This window comes from Polyodon spathula, chromosome 10, assembly GCF_017654505.1.
Source record: "Polyodon spathula isolate WHYD16114869_AA chromosome 10, ASM1765450v1, whole genome shotgun sequence".
Taxonomy (NCBI): Eukaryota; Metazoa; Chordata; class Actinopteri; order Acipenseriformes; family Polyodontidae; genus Polyodon; species Polyodon spathula.
The window spans coordinates 44,118,707-44,141,304 of NC_054543.1; the positions used below are offsets into that span (position 1 = coordinate 44,118,707).

At 41.3% G+C, this 22,598-nt stretch overlaps 1 protein-coding gene across 1 annotated transcript in view; it reads left to right on the plus strand.

Moving 5' to 3' along the window:
* The first annotated feature begins 556 nt into the window (after positions 1-556).
* Positions 557-22,598, plus strand: part of LOC121322383 (integrin beta-5-like) — a 41,210-nt gene continuing 19,168 nt past the window's right edge. Inside the window, exons 1-10 of the mRNA XM_041262248.1 lie at positions 557-1,047; positions 1,687-1,772; positions 3,106-3,313; positions 4,019-4,268; positions 6,623-6,791; positions 10,818-10,979; positions 11,376-11,471; positions 11,694-11,783; positions 13,391-13,525; positions 17,149-17,575. Coding sequence (XP_041118182.1) covers positions 969-1,047; positions 1,687-1,772; positions 3,106-3,313; positions 4,019-4,268; positions 6,623-6,791; positions 10,818-10,979; positions 11,376-11,471; positions 11,694-11,783; positions 13,391-13,525; positions 17,149-17,575 — 1,702 coding nt within the window. The 5' untranslated portion in view covers positions 557-968. The remainder of the gene's footprint in view (positions 1,048-1,686; positions 1,773-3,105; positions 3,314-4,018; positions 4,269-6,622; positions 6,792-10,817; positions 10,980-11,375; positions 11,472-11,693; positions 11,784-13,390; positions 13,526-17,148; positions 17,576-22,598) is intronic.

Genomic DNA, 22,598 nt, shown 5'->3' on the forward strand with positions numbered 1-22,598 from the left:
ATTGGGTTATCTAAAGTTGTAAATGTATACGATGTTGTGGGTGAACTGCAGTTTGTCTTGTTCGTAGTGATTTGTGCAGTAGTCAATCACAGCACTGACAGCACACCATTTTCTGGCGTTAAACGGATTCACGTACCACATTCTGACGATGTACCACTTTCTGGCCCTACCTTTATCCACCCGTATATTTAGCTACATCAACCGGCTGGGATAACCACAGATGTGATGCAATCCAGGGTGATTCCAAGTTCTGTAAAAATGCTAAAAATAAATAAATAACAATTAAATAAAAACCTGTTTATACTATATCAAATCAACACAAACAATTACAAGCAATCCAAATTATTACCATGTTTTTTCTAATGCTGCTGGTAAAAAGGTGTATCATTTTTTTTTTTTTTTTTGTACAGCTGTATTAGACAACTTCAGGGCACACGTTTTAAATGTGATGATTCTCTCTGAACTGGCATTATAGTACAGCCATCCACCTCCCCTCCCCCTCCAGCAAAATGGGCGGAGATTACGAATTCTTACTGTGCGCTTGTCCGAGAAAACTTTGGTGAGCGGTTGAGAGGACGAGTGAGTAAACTGGGAATATAGCACTTGCAATGCCAGTGTGTTTAAAAGTAAAGGGATTACTCCAACAAGAAAACTCGTTGCTGGCTGCGCTTGCTTTGGGTTATTGAATATGGTTGACCCAGCGTGTTATATATTTGTTTTCTAGCGTTGTTGTCACTATGATGAGTTCCACTGGATACTTTGACGGAGAAGAAACGGGCGAGAGGGAATTTGTTTCAAAACCCTAGCCGAAAACTCGCCAGCTGCACACAGGAATGAGGATTTAATACAGCCAGTGTTTGCGTTCAACGCAGTACCAGAGAAAGACAAGTAATCAAGTATACCCACCGCATCCCAGGCATCTCTGAGCGCCAGCCTTAACTTTGATCGAAGAAACTGCAGAAGCAATCATGTTGGAAAGGAAATGTTTATCTCATGCTGTCTTAGTTACCTGTTTGGTTTTGGAATTATTCATTCAGAATGGTAAAGGTAAGAACGGCGCTGGGGGGGGGAAGCAACTTTTAATTTGTATATGCAAAATTTTTCTTGCAGTTCGTTAAGTTAAACTGAAGTTTGAACGCAGTGGTCTTAGTTTGAAACATAATAGACTTTTAGAATGTCTTATTTCGGTTACCTACAATGTTATTCAGCTGACAGAATGGTGTCTATACGACAAGGGCCACAACAATGGTTCTGTAACTGCTTCCCAAGTGCTGGATCAGCAAAAACAAGCAGGGAGCCGGCTACGTCAATCCCAACGCGTGATTGAATGTTTGTATCTGAGGCTGGTTTCACAAACCCTACACTAACTGAGCACTACCTTACCTAAATTAGCATGAGGTCGTCCAGCTTATCCGGGTCTGTGAAACCAGCCATTGAACCGTTTTTTGGTGTTTTTTGTAATTGACATGATAAGTATTAATACCGTGCAAGTCTTACCAGTCACCAATGAATGTGCCAGTTTGTATAATCTATAGGAGTAGTCTGTTTAGCCTATAAGGTTGTAAAAAAAGGTTTAGTCAAAAGATTATATAGTTATACGAAAAAAAAACCAACCTCGGTGTTGTAAACTTGGTTTGAGTTTTCTAATGTATTACAAGTTACACACCCCTCTGCTTCCTCTGAAAGGTCTTAGTATTTGCATGAGTGGCAGTGCTACATCCTGTGAAGAATGTCTTCTCATCCACCCAGTCTGTGCCTGGTGTGCCCAAGAGGTATGACCCTGCTTCTGTTTTCTGACTTTAGTGTTTTTTGACATTAAAACAAGTAAAGTAATCCAGGTGATTTTATATATATATATATATATATATATATATATATATATATATATATATATATATTATATATATATGTGTGTGTGTAACCAAGCAACACTCATTCAGGTTCTTTTCAGCACAAAAACCAACACACACACAACTTTTGGGTTTAATAACAATGACAAAAATAAATAAAACAAAAAACGCCTAGTTCCTTCAGAGCACTAACTAAACATTTGTCAGGAACCTACTGTAATAAATCAGACAGCTAAGCTGTTTAACAGTTCTGTAGATGGTACCGTTTTCATTGATAGGACTGATAATACACACAGCAGCCCAGAAGAGACTAACTGCTCTCCTTAAATACTCTGCATCTGGCTCTAATTTGCAATAACAGCAAGGGGAAGGTGGTAATTAACAATTAAACATTTTAGGGCCAGATATTCTGCCTGACCCTTCCCCTATCCTTTACAATACTTACATACATACATATATACATACATGGTCTTACCTAGCAAAGCAACCTTCTGCACGGTTCTTATCTTTTTCTCTATGGAAGGTTTAGTTTATTTTATAACTGACATCAAACTATTAACTTCAGGGATGGGAATAAGACTTTGCATAGCAGTCTGATCCATTACTGCTTTTACTCCAATAAACCTGAGCTTGGTACCTATATGCACTGTGGCTAATCAAGCTCAATGCAAACATCTTATTATCATCCCTGCTTGATATCATGATCTGTAGTGACTTGTAGCAGATCTATCACATCCTCCCTGCTCTCAGATCAAGTGCTTGGACCACATTTGTTTTGTCAAACAGCCCTTAAAGAACAGCTTGTTATTTTTAGCAATGCAGTCAAATAAAATATTCCTGTCTCTTGTCTACAAACCCCAAGTAGCTAACATTTCCTTTTAAAGGCGTTAGAAAGAATTAAAAAAAAAAAATGAAACCAAAGTGTATAGTATGATTCCATGCTGGAAAAATCTAGTTATGTTTATTTTTCTAGCATATAATCATACCATAAAAGAAAAAAATAAACCCTGTAATAAAATGAGTGCTTACTGCAAATATAAAGAGGAGATGGAGAGTAAATTGGGTCATTACTTTCATGTTCTTTACTATTTCCCCACTTTTTTTGTTGCATATTTATTTCTCTATTCATTCATTCATGCAGTCAGGGGAGCTCAGTGAGACAGCAGTCTTGTTTACACTGAAGAGTTGCAGATCACAGAGTCCAGTGAATATTCAGAAGTGTGAAAGCGGCTCCCTTTTCTTCTTCCATTCCTAGGAATTCGGCAGTAGCAGGACAATCACTTCAAGATGCGACTACAGGGAAAGCCTGTTGAAGAGGGGCTGTGAGAAGCACTTTATCCACAGTCCTGGCAGCAGCATGGCGGTGCTCAGGAATAAGCCTTTAAGTTCTAAGGGCTCCGCTCCCACCCAGTACGATGTTATTCAGATAATGCCTCAGAAGATTGCTCTCAGCCTGAGACCCGGTAAGGTGTTCATGGGGATGTGGAATAGTAGTTTTAATCTGTGCTTTACGATGGAAAGAAATACGCAGTGCAGGTAGGTATAGTACGATATGTTTAGTTTAGTGTCATAGCTTCCAAAGGGACAGGGGTACATAGTCTCAACTGAGAACTGATCCTCTTCCAAAAAAGAAAAGGATGTACTGTCAGAGAGTGTGGGCTCAGTAGGAACAGGTCTTTATATTCATCTGGTGTGACATTGTGAAAGTGCCTGCTTGGATACAGTCAATTTGTTAAACTCTTCATATAAAAAACAGCTGTGCTACTGCTAAAAACAATCAGTAGTCATCCTACTTGCACTGAACTGGTGGGTACTGTCTGAGAGACCAGCTGTACTGCAATGTTCAATATCCTTTATTCAAAGTAACCGTGCCATACCCCTCTTGAGGTCTGTAAGATTGCGAATATGGAAAGACTTTGAGCCTGCACACATGGTGTCACATGCAGTAATATAAATGCACATGATGTGGGATAATTTTCCATAACTGTGTGTCATGTGGAATTGGGTTGGAAATGCCATTATAGACATGAACATATTCATTGTGCATGAACAGCTAAATCATAGGGGCTGGAGGAACGGCTATGAACTGGTAGAACTGACGCTGGAAACCACGTGCTTGCCACTTTGAGACCTGTAATAGGAGTTCCTCTTTGTTCCCTTTGCGGTAGGTGACCAGACCTCTTTTGGGGTGCAGGTGCGGCAGGTGGAGGACTATCCCGTGGATCTCTACTACCTGATGGACCTTTCCCTCTCCATGAAGGACGACCTGGACACTATCCGCAACTTGGGCACCAAACTGGCGGAAGAAATGAAAAAACTCACCAGCAATTTCCGTCTGGGCTTTGGCTCGTTCGTGGACAAAAATATATCACCGTTCTCCTACACAGCGGCAAAGTATCAGAACAACCCCTGCAACGGGTGAGTGAGCAGGCTGGGGCCGTTCCTGTTTTTCAATTACAATTCCCTTTTAATCAATTCCAACACATCATTGATCAAAGTTGCAGTTAGCCATATTCTGTTAAAACGAGCTCACAGTGGCAACAAATTACTTAAATTGAAGTCACTGTTAGTCAATTAAATTGGCTCCAAATGAAAGCAATTGCACAATCACAGCAATATTTCTCTCTCTCAAATATCAGTTCCAATTCCTTTTCTTTTGAAGGAATTTGAATTGGGAATTGATTTTTAAAGGGGAGATTTTGTGTAAGCATGCTCCAGTTCGGTGGAGGGAGACAGCATCAGTGTTTGGCACCGTTGCTTTCGAGTCCTCGTGGTGCAGCCTGCTTTTAGAATGCTTTATGGGACTATCTGGTCTCACTAAGACCCGGATGGACCTGCGTGTAGAGAGAAAGGAGTCTCATCATTGGAACAGTGAGCTCATCATCATTCTGGGCTGCTGGAGATGTAGAACAGGTTGCCCTGCTTTAGTTTTCAGACTTGACAAAGGTCATCCATTTATTTGAAGGATTCGGGTCAGCTACTTTGCCGTCACAAACTTGTAAACTCAGTAAAGTATCAGGTTGAAGCTGATAATTATTATAAACACTGCTATGTTCATCCTGCTCAGGGCTCTCTAATAAATTAGCCTTCAGCATTCCTGACTGTTTCATTGTTGCTGACACTAAGGACTGTTGCTCCTCATCCTAAAAGTAGCACAATATAGAGTTGGTCCAAGCAGAAGTATTAAGCAAGAGTCAAGGGATGACCCAGCTTGGTGCAGATAGTAATGTGGGCTAGTACTTCTGCAGGCTTCTGTCACATGTTTATTGATGCATCAGCAGTTTATGTGCTTAGGGGAGAGTGTTAAATCAAGATTTGCAAGTGCCAAAAGTTGTCCCCTATTAATACGTCCTCATGAAATGATATTTTTACAAAAGAAGTTGCATTCATAATATGTCCAGAATTTGTTCTGCTGGATTCCAGTATTCCATTTGTGGAAATGTGCTGCATGTGCAATTCACCATTTTAGTTCATCGGAATGAAACTCACAAACATTTAACTCTTCATTGTATAAATAAATGTTATTTATTAGGCAGCAGAGCCCATGGTTGAGAAGCCTATTCTTGTGTTAAGATTATTATTATTATTTTTCTTTCCGCCAACAAAACCTTAAAATTTGCATGAAATGAAAACCATTCCATGGAACTAATGTCCACAGCGGAAAGAACGCGATTGGTCACATGGTTTGGCAACCATATTGGATTTTAAGACACATTTTTGACAATTTACAAACATCTTGACGGAACCCACTTATTGCAGAGTTCTGAAACTTGGTCTACACGGTTAGGGATTGTCCAAGATGCACGGTGCTCGAAATGAAGCTGATTGGTTCAGTGGTATGGCGGCCATGTTGGATAACCTAATTAACACAAAAATGTTGTCTTCTCCAAAACTGCTAATCTGATCGAAGCAAAACTTGGCATACATGATCCAAGAATGGTTTTCTTTCAAGTTTGCCCAAATGAAGTTGCTATAGTAAAAGACATGGCTGCCATGGGCCAATCAAATTTCAGCATTGCCCTAGTTGCATATATTGCACATAAAATGAACAAAAACTCTTGAAACGTCTACAACTGAGTGAATGACAACCAATCAAATTGCTTACATTTCACAAGAACTCCTTGGAAGCTGTAAAGCTGCTAGCAACTTCTAGTTATTGTTTTCCTCCTAGAGTTTTCAATATATTACTTTTTCATTGCTCTGTGTTATCAGCACCCATTTCTGTTAGAAACAATTGATTTGCATTAATGTCTGTCAGTGGTCTGTCCCTGACTGATCATTGACTGCAGTGACAGCTACAGCTAGACCACTGCAGAGGATATTAATGACATTTTAATATCTGATTGTTTGTTGATGAAGCATACTCAGCAATTGTATTTTGACCATCATGGCCAAGTCCTCATTTTTTCAAGTCTAATCTTTTTTCCCCAACCTAGTCCTTTTAATTATATCATAATCTGAACGAACAGTTTAGCTGGCATGGAATTTGAGTGTAATTAACAATGACCCTGAATGTCACTGCCGTCTGGTGTGAGTATCTCACAGTAACCCACCCCCTGTCATGCCTCGTTGCATAAGTAGGTTATGCCCTCGCGCTTATGCTTGAAAGCATGAACATTGTCAATACATATAAAAATCTGTGGGCAAACATCACAGTGAACACGTCTTCTCGCGTTCCAAACTTCCATGCCAGGACTTCAGTTAATACTGAAGTGAAAACGCACTGACCTGCAGCTTTTATGTATGCTTTTTTTTTTTTTTGTCTCCTGCAGATACAAGCTGTTCCCCAACTGCGTCCCTTCTTTTGGGTTCCGCCACCTCCTCTCCCTGACTGACAAAGTGGACCGGTTCAACGAGGAAGTGCAGAAGCAGCTGGTGTCTCGGAACAGGGATGCGCCAGAGGGGGGGTTCGACGCCATCCTGCAGGCCGCAGTGTGCAAGGTGAGGCAGTCTATTGCACCGCCTAGCCATTCTAGCACACCCATGCAATGCAGCTTGAGAAATATTTACTATGGTTTGAATGTATGTTCATATATATGTATTATACTTTCTTTTGTAAAATGTGCTCTTATATACATATATACAGTACACCCCCTTTCAAAATGTTCACCTTTTATTGCCGTATAGCCTGGAATTGTTTTTTTCATTTATCTACACATCCTTCTCCACAACTTCCAAGTGAAAAAATATTCTAGGAATCTGTAGAAAATTCATTAAAAATAAAAACTGAAATAGCCTGGTTGGATAAGTGTCCATCCCCCTTGTAATAGCAATCCTAAATTAGCTCAGGTGTAACCAATCGCCTTCAAAATCACACACCAAGTTAAGTGGTCTCCACCTGTGTAAAATTGTAGTGATTCACATGATTTCAAGTTAAATTTAGCAGTTCCTGTAGGTTCCCTCTGCTGGGTAGTGCATTTCAAAGCAAAGACTCAACCATGAGCACCAAGGCGCTTTCAGAAGAACTCCGGGACAAAATTGTTGAAAGGCACAGATCAGGGGATGGGTATAAAAAATATCAAAGGCCTTGAATATCCCTTGGAGCACGGTCAAGACGATTATTAAGAAATAGAAGGTGTATGGCACCATCAAGACCCTGCGCAGATCAGGCCATCCCTCCAAACTGGATGACCGAGCAAGAAGGAGGCCAATCAAAGAGGCTACCAAGAGGCCAGTGGCAACTTTGCAAGAGCTATAGGCTTTTATAGACTGGTCAAAGTGTGCATGTGACAACAATATCCCAAGCACTCCACAAATCTGGCCTGTATGGTAGGGTGGCAAGAAGGAAGCCATTACTCAAGCCCACCTTGTTTGAAGTATGCAAAAAGACACTCAGGAGATTCTATAGCCATGTGGCAAAAAGTTTTGTGGTCTGACGAAATCTAAAATGGAACTTTTTGGCCTAAATGTAAAGCGTTATGTTTGACGCAAACCCAGCACAGCGCATCACCCAAAGTACACCACCCCTACTGTGAAGCATGGAGGTGGCAGCATCATGTTATGGGGATGTTTCTCATTGGCAGGGACTGGGGCACTTGTCAGGATAGAAGGGAAAATGAATGAAGCAAAGTACAAAGAAGTCCTTGAGGAAAACGTGCTGCCCTCTACAAGGAAGCTGAAACTGGGATAGAAGCATGACAACGACCCAAAGCACACAGCCAAAGCTACACTGGAGTGGCTAAGGAACAAATAGGTAAATGTCCTAGAGTGGCCCAGTCAGAGCCCCGACCTAAATCAATCTAAAATTTGTGGCATGACTTGAAGATTGCCGTCCATCAACGCTCCCCAAGGAACTTGACAGAGCTTGAACAGTTTTGTAAAGAAGAATGGTCAAATATTGCCAAATCTAGGTGTGCAAAGTTGGTAGAGACCTATCCCAACAGACTCACAGCTGTAATTGCTGCCAAAGGTGCTTCCACCAAGTATTAACTCAGGGGGGTGGAGACTTATTCAATTATGATCTTTCAGTTATGTATTTTTAATATATAATTTTTTTCTCAATAAAAACTTTTTTCCCCATAAAAGTGTGGAGTATGGTGTGTAGATAAGTGGACTGACACAACAAAATGTGAAAAAAGTTCAAGGGGATGTAGACATTCTATAGCACTGTGTGTGTGTGTGTGTATGTATGTATGTATGTATATGTATGTATGTGTGTATATATAAATTATTGCAAATGGCAAGTAAAATGTCTAGTCCAACTTTTTAGACTTAACATATTTTTGTTAGTCTAAGGTAAGCACTGCCGCACCAAGGTAACCACTCTAATCCCTGTCTTTGTTTATTTGCAACTCAAACTAGCCGTCTCTGGCATGATTTATCCAGCCACATTGGAGCACTACTATGCCGTGCCACAGTGACTGATGTGTAGTGTTTTTGTACAATAGGTGATCGTTAGAGAAAATAGATATATTTAGAACTGCAAAGGTGTCCATTAAAACGTTCACCAAAAGCAACTAATTATAGGACCCTTTTCTGAAATGTGTTTGTTGAGCGCCTCTGTCGCATGTCAGGATGTTTTCACAAATTACATGGCGTTTTTTTTTTTTAATTGAGCTGCGGATTTCAACAGAACCATTTAAGATAACAGCACTTCCAACTGTTTAATTGCTGCAAACCCTGAGGACTATTGCTCTTCATCCTAAAAGTACCTCAAGTAGAAGTATTAGGCATGTGTCAAATTACACTTTTTTATATATATATTTGAAACTTCCAGTTCCAGCTTCATGCAGTGACACACACACACACAGACAGTGACACATACAGATGCAAGCTGAAAAGCTACTCTTTTTTTTTCACCAGTGCCATTCATAATAACAACCAAAATGCTGTCTTTGCATTGCAGATAATATTTTTTCGCTTCGTGGCTGATTAATTTTATAGTCAGAAATATACTATTAAAAGCCACTGCTTAAATCTTCCATTAGCGGGTGTGACCTGTAATGACCATATGCTTCTGGCATAGTACCACATCCAACCTGGTCCAAAACTCAGTGAGGGTTCTGGTTTGGTTCAGTTCTTGATCTTGACCTTGAGCGGAAAGATATTTGAATCTCATCGGGTGTTGCCTATAATTCAGGCAGGCACTGGGCTGCGTGATGAAACGGCAAAACCAGCACTATGGACTGCTGTTTATGTGAAGCACTATCTTGTTCATTCACTCTGTGCTGTCTTAGTCAAATCTTGCTTTCCTTTTGCTGCTTTCTCATCAATTTGTAAAATAGCACTCCATAAAACACTCTGGTTCTGGTTTGTGCCAGTGCACTTTGAAGTTCTAACAGTCTGCTGTTGATTTTGATTGAAATAGTGCTGAGTTTGACGACGGACACAAAGAGTCGATGCAAAATAACAAATAATGGTGCGCATTAAGTACCCAGCGTCTCTGTCGCTATACGTACGTGAACAAAACCCTCTTCTAATTCTTTCTTTTTTTTTTTATGTGCTAAGACATTCTTATGAATGTAACTTATTGGAGTCAGAGTGTGGGAATATAAGGAGATGCCCTTCAGTCTTTAAAGATGTACTTATGTCACACTTGCTTTTATTTAGAGAACCACTTATCCAATTGTAATAAAATTGTAAATACAGAATCTGCCAGCAATCAAGTGGTCTGGCTAGTGAAGTACGCACTACCTTCTCTCTGTATATCTTCTGAATAACACATTTTTAAAGTGCATTATAACCAAGTCAGTAAACGTTTCGTGTATTAATAATTAAAATAATTTGGTGCAGCTGAGACTTCCTGCAGTATGCGCAATCACTGGATGCTGTAAAAGAAAAACATGCTTTTGGAAGAAATGTTTGTGATGATTCAGCTGGTGTCTGTAAACTGTTACAGCTCCGGTCCTGTGCCTGTTTTTCAGCACACTGTGACATGGCTATTTGTAGTGCACCATATGGTCTTGTTTGTGAACAAGATCCATTTTTATATGTTTCCCATTGATTTATGGTGGAAGCAAGCTGTTAGATAGCTCACCTGGGGCTTCAGAGGATTAGTTACTGTAGGCAGCTCATATTACTTAAACGCAGCGCTTCTCAAGCTCCGAGAGTCACGGTGAGCTTAATTATTAGAAGACCATTTAGCAAGAGATTGTTTGTTTATTGCGCCTTGTCTTTCAGATCTTCAAAGTCAATTTCCAGCATGCCTGTGTTAACCATTTAATTTCTAGCATGGTTGCCACCTAATAAACATTTAGTTTAAATGCCTACAAAGTTAATTGCAGGAACAACTTACTGTTAACTGAAGGTAGAAACAAACAAAGTGTTGGGACAAGTTTGTGAACTAGAAGGACAGACACACATACTGTGTGTAGCGTGAATGTTGTTAAATACAAAACTAGTTATCTCCCACCAAGAGTAGAGTTTTCAGGTGGCCATTAGTACAATGAGTGATGGTAGCTTTTCCAGATCCAGAGTCCAAGGCTTGGCTCCAACTTCCTTGAACGTGACCCTATTTGACCCCTGCAGGATGAGATTGGCTGGAGGAAGGAGGCGTTCCACTTGCTGGTCTTCACCACGGATGACGTTCCACACCTCGCGCTGGACGGCAGGCTGGGCGGAGTGGTCCAGCCGCACGACGGGCAGTGTCACCTGAACGAGAAGAACGAGTACAGCGGCTCCGCAAAGATGGTGAGGGACTGTGGCTTGGCTTTGCTGCTGCTCTGTGTTAGCTGAAGCGGGAGATGCTATTGCAGGTTTTTCCCATATATTAGGTGAACAAGGCCTGTTGAATGTGGATTAGAAAAATGGCTGCAAGGGAGCCCCAATGTATTCTGTGGCTGTTTAGGCTAAACTTCTTGTGGATGGAAACATTGATGCCCTTCCTAAGAGTCATAAGATGAGTTCCAGAAGTTCCAGTAACAGGGTTTTTACTTTCCAGGAGGAACTGAATGCACAAGGGAAAGGCAGATACTGTAATCACGGAGTAGAGCAACGACTCCCCTTCCTAATTACCTTGGAAAAGCAATGTCCCTGAGCTGCAATGGGAAGGATGGGTGTATTTGTTATTTATTTTTCCCTCTGCAGGATTATCCATCACTTGCACTCCTGGGGGAAAAACTGGCAGAAAACAACATCTATCTCATCTTCGCTGTGACAAAAAGGCTCTATGTGATTTACAAGGTAAGACCCTGAGCGGCTTGGGGGTGTCGGCCAGTGAGAGGTTACTGTAAGGCATTCGGTATGAAAACAAACCAGCGTATTGGTACCGCTGGTACACATTTTTGTGTTTTTGTGTTGGTTGGTTTTTGGCCCATGCATTTTTTCAGCCCTGCGAATATAGGAGACGTGCGCGGAATAATGACCTTTATTGGTTTTGTTTGATTTTGTTCCCCCTTTGAAAAGAACTTTACTGCACTGATACCAGGGACAACTGTGGAAATTCTTGACCAGGACTCCAAGAACATTATCCAGCTGATCATCAATGCCTATAATGTAAGTCTGTTTATCAAACCTGACCATGGAATATAAACTTTGGAGTTAAGAGCCGATTTACATGTGTTACGAATGGATTTCTTATTATATTTGGTGATGCTGCTAACAGGTTTAATAACTCACCAGGATGGCTCATTTAGAGCTAAAGCACTGCTTTGGATTAAGATACCCCTGTGTCTTTAAGCATCTTGGTGTCACTTTACTAAGGCAAGTATAAGTGGTCTTGCTTTTTACTAACTTGGTAATACAGATTAACTTGTATTTATATCACCTCACTTAATATCATACCCTGTTTATTATGACAATCTTTCAAAAGCCACTCGCCATGCACCATAGGTTAAATAAATCAGCAAACAAACCTGCTTATTGTCACGTTTTGTGCAGCCTGCCAAATTCTGCATGACCAGGCTTTACTAAGTAACCACAGGATATAATTAATTTCCACAAAATGTCCACTTGTAACACAAATATACAACTGTATTAAGCAATTAGTGAGGTCCGTTTCACTAGCCTTCTATATATACAGTAGTATATTTGATTTAACTTTCCTCTCTCTCCTGCCATTGAAAGGGCTGGCCTGTCACAGAGGAGTACGACATGACATGGTTATTGGAGAGAATAGAAGCTGCAGATCGTGAATCCCAGTCAATTACTCAAGCTGCCATCCCATGCCTGGCTAGCAGACTGCTCTTGTTAAACACGTGCTGCCTTGCAGTCTTACAGTCTAAAGCAGGAGCTGCACAAAGTTGGTGATGTACCCTCATGAAGGACAGCCTGTCTGGGTCACAGTGTTTACCAGACCTTGTGGGTTTCCACTTATTATTTAAAGACTGAAAGCTTTGTGGGCTAAATGGCACAAACTGTACTGAGCCATCACCATTTTGATATGTGGCTCCTGTGTTTTATACTGATGCACTTTAAAATTGACATATTTGGCAAGAATGTTTGTTTTGCTGGTTGTTGTTGTTGTTGATGTCTAAGGGGGGAGGGAGGCTGCTTTAGTTAGTTGGTCAAGTAAGAAATAACATTGCCTGGTGCTTATCCTGCACCCTGATTTTAATGTGCTGCTTTGCAGTACCAGATATTTCTGCAGGACTCAGTTTTGCTGATGGATCTTTGCTGTTGATCTAACCTGCAGCTCAGGTGCTAGCCTGCATTGCATGAGATGTGAACCTTGTGAAAGTCCCAGTGGAAATGCACCCTTCCAGCACTGCATGTGCTCGTTACACTCAAACCGGGGTACTGTTTGACTCGGCACCTCAGATTGAACAGAAAGTATTGAAACAGAAGGGTCGATTCATACAGTCAGTGCCATGTGGTATTGGCACCCTCGTATACTGTGGCAGTAAAAGCAGACAATATGAGTACTGTGATCTCAAACTCATGCTTTGAAGTATTTGTAGCAACATTTGTAAATAATAGAATAAGCATGGCTTAAACATGTCTTAAGCTTGGCCTGCATTAGAAATACATTGGGGGATTTGAGTAATAGGTGGTGTTTTTAGTTTTTTTTATTGTCACTTGTTTGTGTAAGGAATGCTCTTTGTGCGGTAAACCCATCCTTGTAGGTCCTGTTATTAACCCTTTGTGTTCCTGTGCATTTCCAGAGTATCCGTTCTAAAGTGGAGTTGACGGTCTGGGATCACCCGGAAGACATTAACCTGTCCTTCACAGCCATCTGTCAGGATGGCCGGCCACGCCCAGGGCTCAGGAAGTGCGGGGACCTCAAAATCGGGGACACTGTAAGTTTTACTGGTTTGGGTTTGTACTGTAGAAGCTGTTTATTGTAACTTTTTCGAGATTAATATAATTTCTTTAAGTGGGGGGAAAAGCAGCATTGAAACTGTCAGAAAATGTCGCCCTTTCTAATTGTACTGCAGTCATCCAGGCCCTGCCTCCTTGGAGTAGTCGCGTTGAATTTAAGCAGTGTGTTGGCAACTCCTTCAAAAAGCTTTGCAAATATCAGCTTTCTCCCCGGCTGAGCGTGTTTGTTAAATGCAGTGTTTTCCTGTGTGCTGTAATCAATGCTGTGTTTAGAAGTGGAAAGACTGATCAGACAAGTACAGTTCAGGAGGATCGCTTTTATTTTGCCACTTGGTTACAAATATCTCCAAGGAAATATGGTGATGTGCAGAATTCAGGGACTGCATGTCAGGAAAGAGGTTTCTGTGGCCAGCAGTTTGAGTGAGAATAGGGACAGTAGATTTGTTTAGAAATATCTGTCAAATGGGATGCTGTGCCCATAAATATTTATAGCTGAAGGAATTTATAGTTCTGAAAGCAGAAAAACTGAGGTCTGGGCTTTTGATAGAATAAACGGTGGTCTGAGTTTGTCGTCTGTGCATCCTGCCAAGGGTAGATTTGTGCATTGTGGCTGACAAGTGGAAATTTTATTTTATTACCTGGCTGTACTTTCAACATTAATTATCTTATTGTCTGCCATCACAACAGGGACTTTGTCTCATCACCATCTACTGTAGCCTTTAAATCCCATGTCTTCAGTGATACAATAGGAACAGCTTTTAGTCTTTGCCAAAACAAACTCCAGCCATGGTTATTGTTAGTTTTTAGATTTTGCTGAATGTTAGCACCCTTATGAGTTGACTGCTGTTTTTAGCTGGTTAATAACATCACATATAAAAACTTCAATAGAACTATGACGACTGTGCTTGTTCTGTGCGTATCACTAGAACTGCATTTAATGAAGATACACTTTTGCGCATGCCATTTGTATTTAACAGACCTGTAACCAGGTTAAGCAACATATAGAAATTGTCTTAAGGACAGTCTCTCGTTTTGTGCACAGTCATCAATAGAAATCGGTTGAACGTGTGCAACTGAACAAAATCATTGGATGGAGGCAGAGGTTCATATACAGCCATCCAATATGGGCTTGACCTTGGGCATATCTCCCTGAGTGCACTGCTGTCCAGCTGTACAGTAACACTGGTGCTTTCATTAGGAGCTGGGCTGGATGTGTTGTGGATGCTTGAATAGCTGAACCCTTCTGTGCCAGTGGAGGAGCACATAGCTGAACCCTTCTGTTCCAGTGGAGGAGAGCTGGTTCCCAAACAGAAAATAAATCACATGCCCCCTATGTGTCAGCCTCCCCGGTATGGAAAGATAAAGATAAAGGATTTGGCCAAAACCTCGGTGTCACACAGACCAGCACAACGGCCCACTTCTGTGTTCAGAATAAGTCTTTAATTAACACAGTCTGAATCTAAATTGCATTGGCTGTGAGATTTCCTAATGCAGTAGCAAAAAAAAATAGTGTTTGATCTGACTTTTTCAGACAGCTGTTCAGCTTAACTTGATGAGTTTGTAAACAGGAATGCACTGACATTATATTTTGCAAATAAAGTAATTACATGATGTATGATGATAAAGTCATACGCTTCCCACATAAAATACATATTTCATAAAGACTGGTACTCTCTCATTAGCCTCCAATATCCTCCAATTAGAAAAAAAAGCAAATGGAAACTTTGTGTATGCCTGGTCACAGAGCCAGCAGGCTTACAGGCTCTCCCCTGCCTGTCTCAGTTTTGCTGTCCAGCATCATTCAGTTCTGTTTAACCCTGTGGTGCCCATTCTCAAGGACCTGATTCAATTTCCTATGTGGAATTCTAACACTTAGTAAATTTTAGGCCTTGTTAAGAGCATAATGTTGAAATGGCACACGCTTCCAAGATAGTTTCAAGCTACAGATTGCATCCTTATCTTTGGCAGTTTTGATATCATCAGCATTTTGTGCCTCTTTTTTTACGTACACTGCCATTGTCAACATACTTGATAAGCTGCCACTAGAAAAAGAACCACAAATGAAACGTTTATTGTGGGTGTTTGTCCTAAGTTTGAATTTAGGAAGCTCGTTTTTTTTTACCATAGGAGTGACATAGCAGTAGTTTTCAATCTAATTATTTAAAGTTGAGAGGGGGGGAGTACATCTCTTGAATTTAGCCTGCAAGTAACCCTAGCTATGTGCGGCAGTATGTGGGTGTGTGAAATGTTTGCATTATCATATTGATTCAGTTACTGCAAATCACAAAATGCAACTCTCTGCATACAGGCTTTAGTAGCTCTGCACGGGAGCTGAGGAGAGCAGGGCAAAGTGTGTAGGGAGATTCTTTCAGCCGCGTCTTAACAGACTTTTCTGCAAAGAAGCAATGCAGCCAATGTCACGAGAAACTGCTCGGATTGAGAGCACTATTCAGTCTCTGAAGCTTTGCTTGGGAAAATGTAAACCCCCAAAGCAAATTCATGATGTCATTACCTCAATACATTTATACAAATGAAAAAAGAATCTTTTGTTTACCTTTCCCCCCCCCCACCCCCCTGATCTGCCCCCCCCCCCCCCCCCCCCCCCCACCACCACACTTGACTATTTATAATTCTATTATCATAATACATTGCTTTTATGTTTTTGCTAATGTTTAATGACCAATCGTGCACTGGCAACTGGGGATGGAAGTTTAAATGCTAATCGTTTTATGATCAGTAATTCACTAACAGAACTTGACAGGAATTGACTTTAGCTCTGAATCCAGTTCTAGGTTTCAGAACTCAGTGAAGTACATTATTGAAATGCTCTGTGAACCTGCAGACTCCAGTGACGCTCACTCCTGCTATGAGAAGGGCGATCAGTTCAGAGCATATGTATTGCAGAAGGGACACTATTGCTCAAGCCCTGCACTAATAGATTTTTAATGCGTTGAATAAATGCAGCTGAATGGGTGGAACATTTCTTTTGTCCAGCAACATTCTTTATGAATAAAGGAACACCCAACCCTTTGCAAGCCAGCACATGAAGATGGGTGTGATATTTTACAGCAATTCTCTTTGTTGGGGGTGGGGGGGTGGCAGGAGACGGTTTCAAAACACAGTTATGATTCTGACAATTATTAGGTGCAATGTATTAGGTGCTGTTATGTAATGCCGTACTACCTTGATATAGACTGTATTGTACGCTTTAATAATCTTCATTTCCAATGCTTGTTCTAACAGGATGTAGCTTTACACATCGTATGGATTAATTGGGTGAGGGTTCTTGGTTAGGAGGTCTAAGGTCTTAGAAAATTGGGGAACCCATGACTCTACAAAATACAAGTGTAACCTTTTAAAAAACAGGCAGCATGCCAGCAACCCTGCTATGTATGTTTCAGAAAAATGAAAAAAAATCTAAACTGTACACAATTCCTCCAAGTGCCCAGCTAAATTCCTGACCACAATGAAATGATCCCCAGACACTGTCAGTAAAAGCTATTTAACAGTTATTCTAGGCTTTTTAGATGCTAATTGCGTACATTAAACTGAAAGGAAAACTCCTGCTAGAATAAGTCTTTGTTGCTTTGTCTTCTGTCAGGTCTCTTTCAATGTGACTGTGGATGCAAGGGGCTGCCCTGCTGAGGATACCAGGCACAAGTTCACCATCAAACCTGTCGGATTTAAGGATACTTTGGAGGTCACTGTCAACTACAAGTGTACGTGCGGATGCACCAAGGAGACAGAGAGCAACAGCACCAAGTGCAGCAGCATCGGCACCTACCAGTGTGGCATCTGCAGCTGTGATCCTGGGTACCTGGGAGCCCGGTGCGAGTGCCAGGAGGGGGAGGACAGCATGTACCAGACCATGTGCCGGGAGGCCGAGGGGAAGCAGCTCTGCAGTGGCAGGGGGGAGTGCAGCTGCAATCAGTGCCTCTGCTATGAGAGCGAGTTTGGGAAGATATACGGGACGTTCTGTGAGTGCGACGACTTCTCCTGTGCCCGGCACAAAGGCATTCTCTGCTCAGGTGAGAGGCAGTAGTCCTGTTGGTGTGTTTTGCTTTTTATCATGTTGGTTACTGGCCCCCCAGATTCTTCCCTAGCCTGCGACTTGGTTACACGTTGGAAATCTGCTAGGGTAAACCTCACTCTTTCCTGGTTTTTGCTGTTTGCCTGAAAATACTTCTTATTTAGAATAAAATAATTTATTTAAACAAAATACAGTAGGGTTGTAAACTGGAGTTCTACACTGCTGTAAACTCCTCGGTCTTCAGTGTGTTTCAGGAAGATGTTCATTTACTCATATACTCCATGTTAGTCAGACTTTCAATTACCAGTATATTCATTTTAAAAATATAAGCTTTCAAGACCACGTAGGTTCCTTCCACTGATGAACGGACCTTGCCTTGCTCTGTTTGCTTGTGGCTAACATGGTAGGACTACACTGAAACTACTGCTACGCTGTTACTGATCAACAGTGCAAAGCAGAATACTTACTTGAGTAGTTTTATCGTAATGTGCCTGCCACAGTTGAAAGTTATTCTGACCCTGGGGATAATGCTGTGTCTTTAAACATTATTTAAACAGACAATAACTTCTCTTTCCGTCAGGAAACATATTGTAGTCACAATCAAATATCCTGCAGATTCCACTGATTCCACTGCCACAGTCTGCACACAATCCTGTCTAACCTGAACATCCAGTCGATGGCCTTCAAAATGTAGGTTTAGCTTCATGGCATGAAATGAAGCACTGAATGATATTTTTTCATGTTACGTATTGTTGTGTAACAAGCACACTATAAGGACATTTGTATATTGCACATTGAAATACAGTATGCAGCTTCTCCTTTTAGACCCCACTCCCCAATCTAAAACTCCCAGTGGTTCCCCAAAGAGAGAACAATGAACCCCTAGATTTAACAAAACTTTTTTTATTAATGGATTTAAATGACACCCATAGCTCTCATGTTACCACAGTATCACTGGGATGTAATACATTTTAAATGAGTACTCTGTTTGCTCTGCATAGCCACTGATTTCATAGTGTGGAGACTGGCACAGAGTCCAGAGTGCCAGCTTGTGCCCGTGCCCCATGATTAAACCAAACGGCTTCCAGTTCACTTCTTCAGCACGTCGCTCCTTATTATTTTGCTAACTTTTAAATTTATAAACAAACATAGCAAGTGCTAAAAAGAAGCCTAACTTTAGTAACATTTAAATTAGAATGCTAATTTAGCTTTTTGTTGAATATAAAGACACACTAAATGCCAAGCAGTACACCGCAATGACTGGGAAAATAGCATGTCATTAGTTTTTTTTTTAGCTCTGTGGACCGCAGTACAATGTATGCTGTCTGCTGTCTGCACATGCGTATTTGCCTTTTATTCTTTATTTTGGGTATTCGAATACACGAAAATGTTGGCCCCCGTGTATTCGAATAGAAAACTATTTGAAATTCCAATCCCTAGTAATGAGTCAGTAATGGTGTCTGATTGTATCCATGGCCTGCTTTGTCCTTGTAACTGCAGGATCCCTGCACGGTACCTGTTTATTGGCTCCAGTTTAATCCGATTCCAATTGCAGCTGTGCTTCACCTCCTCCCAGACCCCAGTAGACTCCTATCTCAGCTGTGCTTCACCTCCTCCCAGACCCCAGTAGACTCCTATCTCAGCTGTGCTTCACCGCCTCCCAGACCCCAGTAGGGTTCTATCTCAGCTGTGCTTCACCTCCACCCAGACCCCAGTAGACTCCTATCTCAGCTGTGCTTCACCTCCTCCCAGACCCCAGTAGACTCCTATCTCAGCTGTGCTTCACCTCCTCCCAGACCCCAGTAGACTCCTATCTCAGCTGTGCTTCACCTCCTCCCAGACCCCAGTAGACTCCTATCTCAGCTGTGCTTCACCTCCTCCCAGACCCCAGTAGACTCCTATCTCAGCTGTGCTTCACCTCCTCCCAGACCCCAGTAGACTCCTATCTCAGCTGTGCTTCACCTCCTCCCAGACCCCAGTAGACTCCTATCTCAGCTGTGCTTCACCTCCTCCCAGACCCCAGTAGACTCCTATCTCATCTTGATGACCTCCCAACTCCCAGGCACTTACTGCTTTCTTCCACTTCAGTTACTTGGCTTTCACATTTGTCTTGCGCTGTGCGCACATTGACAGCTAGAATATTATGTTACAATGGTCAAAAGTAAATGAGTTGGAGGAATTGGAACTGGCGATGTGACTGGAATGTAAGACCAGGATTTGGTCTTTCTGAGACTTCAAAGAAACTACAGAAGTATTAAATGTAGAAATTTTGAGGTGGTTAAAGGGGCAGAATAAGCTTATTTGGTAACACTTTGGTTATAAAGACCGCCATTAGACAGTTGTTACATGCAGTGTTTTGAGAACATGTTGGCTTAACTTAGGCATTTATAAGAAACCATATATTTCATTTATATGTTATTGTAATAAACATATTGTAAATCAAAAAAGTTTAATAACTCCTTTTATAGATGTTGTATAAACAGATCCTTAAACGGAAGTGTGACCGGTTATAGCTAAACAAACTCTGATGAACCCTGGCTGGAGAATGTGACTTGGAGTCTGGGAATGCAGGAGTCATTTTGCCCATTCCTTTGAGGGGTTGTACAACCAAACAGGAAGGTGAAGCTCCACCATCTGTGGGACTTTCTGGACGTGTCAGTCTGATTTGATTAGCAGTTTACCAGGGCAACAGTCGAGGTGTAACTGGTGGCATGTCATACGCCGCTTTGCTCAGAATGAAAGCCAGCTGGAGAAGTCAGCAGATAATGTAGCTGCTTCCCTGTTTGCCTTTTAACAGCTGGACAGTGGGTTAGTGACCCATTTAAGAGGCTTTTAAAAAGGCTTTCCCTGCTTTTGCATGTAAAAATACCTCTCCAACCTTAATCTAAGGTTTCCTCATTTACACATTAATGTATGTTTTCAAATATGCAATGTTAATGTAAATAAACCCTAGAACCGCCGCGGTTGTACTCCTACCTAGAACCGCCGCCGCCGGTCGTATGTTACATTTTAAACAACGTGAAGCAGTTAGCATGGCTGGCACGCCTGAGGCTGCTGCAGGAGACTGCTGCTTCTGCCACGGCCTCTTCTGCGCCTGGGGAGCCCGCTTTGTGGCTGTGGCACTTCACCTCCCTCGCTTTCACTTGTGGAACTGCCTATTGGTTCATCACTGTCGTGATCACTCTAATTCCCTGCATCAGTCATTTTCAGACAAAGCGATAAGCATATCAATCTCTTTTTGAGTGGGCATGCATCTCCTGAGTCATTTTGAGTTTCAGCCTAGTCTCTGTCAGTACTTGGTGAGAGTAAAATAGTAGTGCTGTACGATAGCAGACTGTATATGCTCACGTGTAAGCTCAGTGGGGGTAGAGGTAACAACAGGCTTGTATATAACAAAAACAAATAGAATATTGTAGGTTGTATTCAAAATAAAAACATGTATTGTAAAATGACTGCTTTGACAGGTTTAGGTGGACGGGATTATAACTTCCTTATTTTCACGATTTCAGCCTTTCAGGGCATTTAATACATGTATTTAGGAACTGTCAAAATGACTACCAAAGCGGTTCTAGTGTTAAAGAAAACTGCCCGTTCCTTTATTTATGTATTTATTTATTTTTGAGAAACTGGACATTCTGCAAGAAATCGTTTCAGAACTGTCACTGTTCTGTATGTACTGTAATACACACACAGACTCAGTTTTTAGGTTTTCCTATGTGGACCCTGTGTGATGCAGTGAAAGCTGTTTGTGATATGAATTCACATTCCTGAATGCTACAGTAAACAGCTTTTGTGTTTCTTCCTTCATGGCTGAGAAGGCCGTGCAGAGGCTGTGTGCTGAATGGCATTTCCTTTACTGTTCAAATCAGCAGATCTAAATTCCTCCAGAGGATTATGGAGTTATATCCTAAACCCCCTGGTTGCAAAAAGATTCCTTCATACTTCAACATGATAGCTAAATATGTTTACAGTTGAAATGTCGCACACTTTGTCGCATTTTTGTCAGTGTAATGAAAAATAAATAATGGGGTTCCTTATCCTAAGGCTACAAAATGGGATGTGAACATGGTCTTCCACCTCATTTAGTGCACAGGTAACTGCATTTAGAGAACATTATGGAAGAACGTAGTGCGCGCACACTCCAAGAAATTATACTTTTTATTAATATAATTAATAGTTCAACTTTATTGTGGGATACTACAGCTTTTGAATATGGATGGAGAGGATCCCACCAGATGTCTGTGTGTTTTAGACTGACCGTGATTGTTGAGTTCCTATGTTACTGTACTTTGTTCTTGTTTTGCAGAGCTTCATAATCATATTCATGTCTCTCTCCTCGGGGTCCGGTTTGTTTGCTCCAGGGATTTGATAGTGGTGTGAAGTGAGTGTTTGCTGAAAGTCACTGTGCTAAGCTCGTGAAGGTTTGTTGTGACATCAGTCAGCTTTTCCTCAAGAGTTCACTGCTAAAGATAGCAGCCTCTCCTTCACTCCAGTAAGAGTGTCAAGCACAAGGCTTAGCAGTGAGGGTGTATTAAAGCATCCAGGTCAGATAATTCAATTGTGGGGGTTGCAGCAGGACATCTGTGTTTACTTCATGGATCTGTCTATTCTGGTGCTGTCATCAAGTCTCTGTTTTACCATTGCCATGTGTCAGTGTTTGTAATATGCTATTTGAGGGCTATGTAGGTTCAGTTTAACTTTAACTTTAAAGAACTTTAAACAACATGGTTGCCGTGGTGCATAATCGTCAAATCAAAACCGCACTGCACGTAGACTGTGCGGTCGGAAAGTATTAGGAAGTTGTATTAACTAATAATAGTTTTGTAGGTTTTTATAATCCAGTTGCTATAAACTCAAGGCACATAGCTGGCAAGATTTGGGTGGAGTTGAATAACAGTTTGCTGAGTTTTCACTTGTGTGCATACAATTCCGTAATGCTATTTTTATGATTTCATTTAAAAATGATTGTTGTCAGCTTTGTCAAAATGTGCCCAGTAGCTGAAACCAGCAGATTAACCGCA